Genomic DNA, 11,512 nt, shown 5'->3' with positions numbered 1-11,512 from the left:
GGTGCTGGCACACAGCTGCCTGACAGGGGAGCCACTATCATGGAAGAGCATACCCAGCATGCCTGCCAATCCCCACAGGGCACTGCGCTGCTCTGACTGAGAACAAGCCCACAGCAGCTTAGGGGACAAACACAGTGGCTGCTCCAGGATTGTGGGTAACTGACACAGGCAGCGGAGAAGGGCAAGGCATCCAGCAAGCAGGAAAGGACTTTCTTCTCCCAGCTGGCACACCTGCAACCTGCCTACAGCCACAACTATCACAATGAAAAGGCATAAAAATTTAATCCAGTACAAAAGAGTCTAGACAAATCCTGAGAGGATCTGCAGAGACAGACCTAACCAGACACCCTGAAAAAGACTTCAAAATAAAAATCATAACATGCTGATGGATCTGCAGATAAACATGCAAGAGCTAAAGGAGCAAGTACAAAGGGAGACTGCAGAAATAAAACAGTCTCTGGAAGGACTTAAAAGCAGAATGGATTGGATGCAAGAGGCCATTAATGGATTAGAAAACAGAGAACAGGAACGCATAGAAGCTGACTCAGAGAGAGATAAAAGGTCTCCAGAAATGAAACAATATTAAGAGAACTGTATGACCAATCTTAAAGGAACAATATCTGTATCATAGGGGCCCCAGAAGAAGAAGAGATAGAAAAAAGGGAAAGAAAGTGTTTTTGAAGAAATAATTGCTGAGAACTTCCCCAAACTGTGGGAGGAAATAGTTGCTCAGACTACGGAAGCACACAGAACTCACAACAGAAGAGACCCAAAAGGAGAATACCAAGACACATAACAAGTAAAATGGCAAAGAACAAGGACAAGGAGAGAGTATTAAAGGCAGATAGAGTGAGAAAAAGGTCACCTAAAAAGGAAAACCCATGAGGCTATCATCAGACTTCTCAACAGAAACCTTACAGGACAGAAGAGAATGGCATGATATATTTAATGCAATGAAACACAAGGCCTTGAAACAAGGATACTGTATCCAGCATGATTATCATTTAAATATGAAGGAGGGATTAAACAATTCCCAGACAAGCAAAAGTTGAGGGAACTTGCATCCCACAAACCACCTCTACAGAGTATTTTAGAGGGACTGCTCTAGATGAGAGCACTCCTAAAAAGAGCACAGAACAAAACACCCAACATATAAAGAATGGAGTTGCAGGAATAAGAAGAGAGAGAAATAAAGAATCATCAGACTGTGTTTATAATAGCTCAATAAGTGAGTTAAGTTAGACAGTAAGGTACTAAAGAAGCTAACTTTGAACCTTTGGTAACCACAAACTTAAAACCTGCAATGGCAATAAGTACATACCTTTCAATAATCACCCTAAATTAAATGGACTGAATGCACCAATCAAAAGACACAGAGAAATAGAATGGATAGAAAAGCAAGACCCATCCATATGCTGCTTACAAGAGACTCACCTCAAACCCAAAGACATGCAGAGACTTAAAGACAAGGAATGGAAAAAGATATTTCACGCAAACAACAAGGAGAAAAAAGCAGGTGTTGCAGTACTAGTATCAGACAAAATACAATTCAAAATAAAGAAAGTAACAAGAGATAAAGAAAGGCATTACATAATGATAAAGGGGTCAGCCCAACAAGAGGATGTCACCATTATAAACATATATGCACCCAATACAGGAGGACCAACATATGTGAAACACATACTAACAGAATTAAAGGAGGAAATAGAATGCAATGCATTCATTTTGGGAGACTTCAACACACCACTCACTCCAAAGGATAGATCCACAGGACAGAAAATAAGTAAGGAAACAGAGGCACTGAAAAACACACTAGAACAAATGAACCAAATAGACATCTATAGAATTCTACATCCAAAAGCAACAGGATACACATTCTTCTCACGTGCACATGGAACATTCTCCAGAATATACCACATACTAAGCCACAAAAGGAGTCTCAGTAAATTCCAAAAGAATGAAATTCTACCAACCAACTTTTAGACCACAAAGTTATAAAACTAGAAATAAATTGTACAAAGATAGCAAAAACGCTCATAAAAAACATGGAGGATTAACAACATGCTCCTTAATAATCAATGGATCAATGACCAAATTAAAATGGAGATCCAGCAATATATGGAAACAAATGAAAACAACCACACAAAGCCCCAACTTCTGGGGGATGCAGCAGAAGCAGTCTTAAGAGGAAAGTATATAGCAATCCAGGCATATTTAAAGAAGGAAGAACAAACCGAAATGAATAGTCTAACGCCACAATTATCGAAATTGGAAAAAGAAGAACATATGAGGCCTAAGGTCAGCAGGAGGAGGGACATAATAAAAATAAGAGAAGAAATAAACAAAATAGAGAAGAATAAAACAATAGAAAAAATCAATGAAAGTAAGAGCTGGTTCTCCGAGAAAATAAACAAAATAGATAAGCCTCTAGCTAGACTTAATAAGAGAAAATGAGATTTAATGCACATCAACAGAATCAGAAAGGAGAAAGGAAAATTCAGCACAGACCCCACAGAAATGCAAAGAATTATTAGAGAATACTATGAAAACCTACTTGCTAACAAGCTGGAAAACCTAGTAGAAATGGGCAACTTCCTTAAAAAATACAACCTTCCAAGACTGACCCAGAAAGAAACTGAAAATCCAAACAAACCAATTACCAGCAAGGAAATTGAAGAATTAATTTGAAAAACTACCCAAGAACAAATCCCCCAGGCCCGATGGATTAACCTCGGAATTTTATCAGACATACAGAGAAGACATAATACCCACTCAAAAGTTTTCCCAAAAATAGAAGAGGAGGGAATACTCCCAAACTCATTCTATGAATCCAACATCACCCTAATACCAAAACCACGCAAACACCCCACCAATAAAGAAAACTACAGACCAAGATCCCTGATGAACATAGATGAAAAAATACTCAACAAAATACTAACAAACCAAATTCAAAAATCCATCAAAGGGATCATACACCATGAAGAAATGGGATACATCCCAGTGATGAAAGGATAATACAACATTAGAAAATCCATCAACATAAATCTCCACATCAAGTAAAAGGGCAAAAACCACATGATCATCTCCATAGATGCTGAAAAAGCATTTGACAAAATTCAGCATACATTCATGATAAAAACTCTCAACAAAATGGGCATAGAGGGCAAGTACCTCAACATAATAAAGGCCATATATGATAAACCCACAGCCAACATCATAATGAACAGCGAGAGGCTGAAAGCTTTTCCTCTGAGATAGGGAACAAGACAGGGATACCCACTCTCCCCACTGTTATTCAATAGAGTACTGGAGGTCCTAGCCACGGCAATTAGACAAAACAAAGAAATACAAGGAATCCAGATTGGTAAAGAAGGAGTCAAACTGTCACTATTTGCAGATGACATGATATTGTACATAAAAAACCCTAAAGATTCCATTCCAAAACTACTAGAACTAATATTGGAATTCAGCAAAGTTGCAGGATACAAAATTAACACACAGAAATCTATAGCTTTCCTATACACTAACAATGAACTAATAGAGAATTCAGGAAAACAATTCCTTTCACAATAGCATCAAAAATAATAAAATACAGAGGAATAAACCTAACCAAGTAAGTGAAAGACCTATAATCTGAAAACTACAAGACACTCTTAAGGGAAATTAATGAGGACACTAACAAATGGAAACTCATCCCATGCTCCAGGCTAGGAAGAATTAATATCGTCAAAATGGCCATTCTTCCCAAAGCAATCTACAGATTCAATGAAACCCTATCAAATTGCCAACAGCTTTCATCAATGAACTGGAACAAATAGTTCAAAAATTCATATGGAAACACCAAAGACCCCAAATAGCCAAAGCAATCCTGAGAAAGAAGAATAATGTTGGGGGGATCTCGCTCCCCAACTTCAAGCTCTACTACAAAGCCACAGTAATCAAGACAATTTGGTACTGGCACAAGAACAGAGCCACAGACCATGGAACAGAATAGATACTCCAAATATTAACCCAAACGTATATGGTCAATTAATATATGATAAAGGAGCCATGGACATACAATGGGGAAATGACATTCTATTCAACAGATGGTGCTGGGAAAACTAGACAGCTACATGTAAGAGAATGAAACTGGATCACTGTCTAACCCCATAAACAAATGTAAATTTGAAATGGATCAAGGACCTGAATGTAAATCATGATACCATAAAACTCTTAGAAAAAAACATAGGCAAAAATCTTATGGACATAAACATGTGTGACTTCTTCATGAACATAACTCCCTGAGCAAGGTAAACAAAAGCAAAAAAGAACAAATGGGACTATATCAAGCTGAAAAGCTTCTGTACATCAAAGGACACCATCAATGGAACAAAAAGGTATCCTACAGTATGGGAGTATATATTCATAAATGACAGATCTGATAAAAGGTTGACATCCAAACTGTATAATAAGAGCTCACACACCTCAACAAACAAAAACAAATAATCCAATTAAAAAGGGCAGAGAAGCTGAATAGAAAGTTTTCTAAAGAAGAAATTCAGATGGCTTACAGACACATGAAAAGATGCTCCACATCGCTTGTCATCAGAGAAATGCAAATTAAAACCACAATGAGATATCACATCATACCAGTAAGGTTCGCCACTATCAAAAAGACAAACAACAACAAATGTTCGAGAGGTTGTGGAGAAAGGTGAACCCTCCTACACTGTTGGTCGCAATGTAAATTAGTTCAACCATTGTGGAAAGCAGCATGTAGGTTCCTCAAAATGCTTAAAATAGAAATACCATTTGACCCAGGAATTCCACTTCTAGGAATTTACCCTAAGTATGCAGCAGCTCAGTTTGAAAAAAACAGATTCACCCCTATGTTCATTTCAGCACTATTTACAATAGACAAGAAATGGAAGCATCCTAAGTGTCTCAGTAGATGAATGGATAAAGAAGAAGTGGTACATATACACAATGGAATATTATTCAGCCATAAGAAGAAAACAAATTCCTACCATTTGCAACAACATGGATGGAGCTAGAGGGTATTGTGCTCAGTGAAATAAGCCAGATGGAGAAAGACAAGTAGCAAATCATTTCACTCATATGTGGAGTAAAAGCACCAAGGAAAACAGAAGACACAAAACAGCAGCAGAATCACAGAACCCATGAATGGACTAACAGTTACCAAAGGGAAAGGGACTGGGGAGGATGTGTGGGAAGGGAGGGATAACGGTGAGGAAAAACAAAGATGGCATTTCAATTATATGTGTAATGTGGTGGGGTATGGGTTGGGCTCTACAATACAGAGAAGACAAGTAGTGATTCTACAGTATCTTACTATGCTGATGGACAGTGACTGTGAAGGGTTATGTAGGGGGACTTGGTGAAAGGGGGAGCCTAGTAAACATAATGTTCTTCATATAATTGTAGATTAATGATACCAAAAAGAAATCCTACACATCATTTAAAGAAATTGTAATATGCATAAGGGAGAAATATGAAGAGCAGTTTCAATAACCGAAAATATACTGTGTCTCATGGGGGAATTGGTGGCACAACTTCATACTTCTGGTTAATATACTTACAGATAATCAATTTTGTACCCATAGTTTTCCATGCAGAATGTAAGTCACAGAATAAAAGACATAGAATGATAATGGAAATTATTTCAGCATGCATAATGTGAAGCATTAAAAAGAGTTATTTGAATCTTTGAAAGTTTGAATATTTCTCATGAGAGATTAAAATACCTATATATTTTTAAAAAGGAACAAATATGATTTCCCTAATCTTAAAGCAAAATTTTGGATATAAACACTTACCAAAAAGTGCTTGGAAAAAGTCATTTCATCACTGAAATAGCATACCAGAAAGATTAATTATAAGCACACACTAAGAAACATCAATATGGAATTTTATTAATTAATCCATCACTTAATATTATAATATGTAATAAAGAGATGTGTAAATGATAAAGAATCACAAGTGTATTATATTTTTATCAAGTATCAGTGATTGAAATACAATAGATCTTGAAAATGAAACATTGTGTTGGTTAAATCCATGGACTAACTTCTACATATAAATTCATAATATACATTATATATATGTATCATCTATATGTAAGTGTATATGTATATGGAGACAGGACTTAAGAAGGGCATACTCACTCATATGATGACTATAAATATAACCCCCACAATCTATAAGTGTGTTACTGGAATGCAAAAACTGAGCAGTGATGTATTTTCCAAGGAAACAACATTGCACGTGGCCCAGGTATGAACAAGTGTATTTTAAGAGGAAACACAATGGAATGTTAAATTAACTGATGTCTTAAAAGAGTGAGGACATATTTCAGGCATTGGAGAATTGTTGCCAAAGTTCAAAGTTGTTCAAGTATTTTTTGTTCAAGCTTTTCATACTCAACTATTACTTGTTTTAACACTGAATAATACCTATTGAGCCACCACGAATCTTATAAGTAAGTTACACAAGTCCCTAAATCCTGACACTTTTGCTGATGGGGATTTGGATTCTGAAGTATAAGTGCAATCTTTTATGGGATTCAGTTCTCAGATATAAAGGTTATCATCTTTACCCAGAGGAATTCCTGCTTAGCTTTAGGAAATGACATGAATCAAACTTTCTCTTTGAAAAGTTTCACATTCATGTCACCTTTTTTGTGGGCAAAATTCTAGTGCAAGGAACATCTGGTTCCACCCAGGAAAACTCCAGCCCAAGTTATTGCCACCTCTCACTCCACAATGTAGCTACTTATTCCTTTAATTCATCATGCAAAATGTTTGGATAAATCAGGCATGACATATATTTTTTGCCTCCAAATATCAAGGAGGGAACAAAAGCATCAAACTATGTTCATAGTTGAAGGTCAGTGGTTTGAAAGTCCACCATTGCACGTAGTAAACTAACATTTCAAGGCTTAAAGAAACCAGAGAGAAGCTGGCTTCCCATGTTTTCCATGTCTTAATCCTGCCCCCTCTGTGTCTAAATTCCTTACTTGTCTCTCAGCTCTAATCCTTCATTAGTTAGCTCACCTTCTGTTTAAGAATGAACACAAACAGAAGAATTTACTTTTATTTTTATTGAACTACTTTGATATACAAAATTATATTTGTTTCAGTTGAACAATGTGGTAATTATGCAAGTATATACATTACAAAATTCTCACCTGGATGAGCGTAGTTACCAAACATCAGCATACAAATAAATTACAGCACTATTGACTGTATTCCCTATGATGCACCTTTCATCCCAATGACTTGCTGATTTTAAATGAAAATTTGTAGCCAAAGAGAATAATTTAAATAGTGAAGTTCTCCAACCAAGCCACTACAAACAGAAGGACCCAGGATTATGAAGTTCTCTTATACAAATAGGTGCTTGTAAAGAACTAATATACAGACATGGTTTTCTCCATATGAGGTCTTCCTTTATGTTGTGATCAAATCATTTCAACCATTTACCAAAATTCTTTCAGAATATTCTCAGGTTTGTTTAACTCTCAAGAATCATGTATCAATTATATGAATAGTTTTCAGTAAGAAATAAACAGAAGGAAAGCTAAAGTTCACTCCAAAAAGAGTATATAAAATATATAAGGAATACTAGCACTAGATATTTCATTCAAGAGATTAAAAATTAAGTGTATCTGTTTATCCATCTATCTGTATTCACACTGTGGGGTAAATGACAGAATTTCCAGAATCTCCTGCCCAGCCTTAGTTCATTTATGTATCAGTAGATGTTTCCCACTGTAGAGTCCCCGTGGATCTGGGTCAAAGGGTGGAGAGAAAATGGCCAGTTTCTCTTCTCCTCCATTCCTTGAACATAATTGGACTCTCATCTGCTAGTCACCATGGATCCACCAATAAAGTTCCTCAAAGAAGAGGTGCTTGGGAGGTAGAGAGCATGCCAGGGCAGCAGAGAGTGAGCCCAAACTGGAGGAGATTTACAGTGCCAAGCCTGGCCAGCGAATTTGAGCAAGATGTGAGCAATTAAAATGGTTTCTCTCAATTTACCCTTTCCCTTGACCGATTATGATTTCTTTGGTTTCAGAGATTTCAACCAAGGCTGGAAACACCTTCCCCCTGGATCTGTACACACACTAAACTTATATGATATAGTCCTGTTTTTAAACATTTTTATTGGAGGGAATTATTGTGTGTTTTCTCAAAATAGCTCTTGTACATCTTGCGTAGAGCAGTGTATATCTGCCTGTTCCGCAGACTGTCGATGATGGGGTCTAAGAAAGGGGGCACCATGGTGTAGAACACGGCTGTCAGCAGATTTTCAAGAGATGCTTTATTTGCAATGGGACCTAAGACAGCAATCAATCCAGAAAATGAAAACAAAAGAAGAATTACCAAATGAGGGGTACAGGTGGATAAGGCTTTATTGCAGGCTTCCACTGAACGGATCGTAAATGCTGTTGAGAATATATTGACATCTGATATAACCAAAAAAGAAAGGCATATTAAGACAATACAAGCACTTATTACAAAGATCACTGATTGAGAATACTGAACATCGAAGGATGATATTCTCATTATCTGTGGTGCATCACAGAAATATTGGTTGATCACATTGGACTTGGTAAAGGGAAGCCTGAACAAGTTATCAGCGTGGGTGGCAGAATAGACCAGCCCACTGCTCCACGTGCCCCCTGCTGCCTGTGAGCACACACAGGGGGTGATGGACAACCTGTAGTGCAGAGGGTGGCAAATGGCAACATAGCGGTCATAGGACATGAACACAAGGAAAGCAAGCTCAGCAAATGCTAGGAAGGAATACAGGAAAATCTGAGCAGCACATCCTGTGAGGGAAATGGACTTACTACCTGTCAGGGAATTCACAATTGAATTGGGAACCACAACTGAGATGCTGCAAAGATCTATGAGGGATAAATTGCATATAGAAAAGTACATTGGAGAGTGAAGGCATGGGTCTGTCACAATGACAGCAATGGTCACCAGATTTCCAGCCAGGGCACCCAGATACATCAGTAAGAACAGCAGACCTTGCAAGACTTGGAGCTCTTGGGAACTTGAGATGTCCATACGGAGGAATTCCGTGATGGTGGTGAGGTTATCCTTGCCTGCTAATCTGCTTCAGGTGTCCTGCAGTCACAAAACAAAGGGATAAGCTGGAGTGGTAAGGGACCAAATGGAGATACTCCACAAAATCCATAAATTAAAATGGCATCACTGTATGGCTTTGAACCACAATATACAATAGAGGAAATGGAGAGAAAGAGAGAGCCTATCAAAGTAAATGAATGTGCATATTTACTGTTTGTGTTTTCTTTCAGTGTCGGCTGAGATATATGAGTTTCAACTGTCATACGTTTGGGAGAATTGAACATACATAGGATTTAAAATGAAACCAAGCCCTTGGCAACCATTTAGCTCATGAGACACATGCAGTATTTCCTTAGAAATGTCTAATTCTGCCTTGACACATCCCACGACTATGTTACCATTTATTTCGAAATCTAACATTTGTCCGAGAAATGCTCTGTACAGGATTCCGTGTCAGCCCTTTGGGTTGGAACACTCCGCGATCTGTCCACATTATGCACTCTCATGCACTAGAGGACTGGGATGATTTTCATGTCTCCCATTTTGTGTCCAGCTGCTCTAGAAAGTTTTACTTAATAAAGTTCATATTGACCCTGAGCTCCCTCAGAAGTAACTAACTACACCAGATATCTCAACATTTATTTCAATTTTTTAAGAAGTATCTTTCTTTCCTTTGAATTTTATTTTGGTATCATTAATGTACAATTACATGAAGGACATTATATTTACTAGGTTCCCCCCTTCCCCAAGTCCCCCCCCACATACCCATTCACAGTCACTCTCCATCAACATAGTAAGATGCTGTAAAATCACTACTTGTCTTCTCTGTGTTGCACAGCCCTCCCCATTGCCCCCCCCCACTATACATGTTAATCATAAAGCCCCCTTTCTTTTTCCCCTGCCTTATCCATCCCTTCCCGCCCATCCTCCCCAGTCCCTTTCCCTTTGGTAACTGTTAGTCCATTCTTAGGTTCTGTGCATCTGCTGTTGTTTTGTTCCTTCAGTTTTATTTTGTTCTTATACTCCACATATGAGTGAAATCATTTGGTACTTTTCTTTCTCCGCCTGGCTTATTTCACTTAGCATAATACCCTCTGTCTCCATCCATGTTGTTGTGAATGGTAGGATCTGATTTTTTCTTATGGCTGAGGAATATTACATTGTGTATATGTACCACATCTTTTTTATCCATTCATTTACTGATGGACATTTAGGTTGCTTTCATATCTAGGCTATTGTAAATAGTGCAGCGATAAACATAGGGGTGCATGTCTTTTTCAAACTGGAGTGCTGCATTCTTGGGGTAAATTCCTAGAAGTGGAATTCCTGGGTCAAATTGTATTTATATTTTGAGCATTTTGAGGAACCTCCATACTGTTTTCCACAATGGTTGAACTAATTTACATTCCCACCAGCAGTGTAGGAGGGTTCCACTTTCTCCACAACCTCGCCAACATTTGTTGTTGTTTGTCTTCTGGATGGTAGCCATCCTTACTGGTGAGAGATGTTATCTCATTGTGGTTTTAATTTGCATTTCTCTGATGAGAAGCAATGTGAAGCATCTTTTCATGTGTCTGTTGGCCATCTGAATTTCTTTAGAGAACTGTCTATTCAGCTCTTCTGCCCATTTTTTAATTGGATTATTTGCTTTTTGTTTTTTGAGGTGTGTGAGCTCTTTATATATTTTGGATGTCAACCCTATATCGGATCTGTCATTTACGAATATATTCTCCCATACAGTAGAATATCTTTTTGTTCCATTGATGGTGTCCTTTGCTGTACAGAAGCTTTTCAGCTTTATGTAGTACCATTTGTTCATTTTTGCTTTTGTTTCCCTTGCCCAGGGAGAAATGTTCAAGAAGAGGTCACTCATGTTTACATCTAAGAGATTTTTGCCTTTGTTTTTTTCTAAGAGTTTTATGGTTTCATGACTTACATTCAGGTCTTTGATCCATTTTGAATTTACTTTGGTGTATGGGGTTAGACAGTGATCCAGCTTCATTCTCTTACATGTAGCTGTCCTGTTTTGACAGCACGATCTGTTGAAGAAACTGTCATTTCCCCATTGTATGTCCATGGCCCCTTTATCGAATATCAGTTGACCATATATGTTTGGGTTAATGTTTGGAGTCTCTATTCTGTTCCATTGGTCTGCGGCACTGTTCTTGTGCCAGTACCATACTGTCTTGATTACTGTGGTTTTGTAGTAGAGCTTGAAGTTGGGGAATGAGATCCCCCCACTTTATGCTTCCTTCTCAGGATTGCTTTAGCTATTTGGGGTCTTTGGTGTTTCTATATGAATTTTTGAACTATTTGTTCCAGTTCATTGAAGAATGCTGTTCATATTTTTATAGGGATTGCAGTGAATCTGTATATTGCTTTGGGCAGGATGGCCATTTTGACATTATTAATTC

At 37.7% G+C, this 11,512-nt stretch overlaps 1 protein-coding gene across 1 annotated transcript; it reads right to left on the bottom strand.

The window, feature by feature from the left end:
* Positions 1 to 8,162: 8,162 nt before the first annotated feature.
* Positions 8,163 to 9,077, bottom strand: LOC118909472 (olfactory receptor 14I1-like). The gene has a single exon (XM_036879940.2). The coding sequence runs from the start codon at positions 9,075 to 9,077 to the stop codon at positions 8,163 to 8,165; it is 915 nt and encodes a 304-aa protein (XP_036735835.2).
* Between the last annotated feature and the right edge of the window lie 2,435 nt (positions 9,078 to 11,512).

Source organism: Manis pentadactyla, chromosome 13 (assembly GCF_030020395.1).
Source record: "Manis pentadactyla isolate mManPen7 chromosome 13, mManPen7.hap1, whole genome shotgun sequence".
NCBI classification, from domain to species: domain Eukaryota; kingdom Metazoa; phylum Chordata; class Mammalia; order Pholidota; family Manidae; genus Manis; species Manis pentadactyla.
This window is presented reverse-complemented; position numbering and strand designations above follow the sequence as displayed.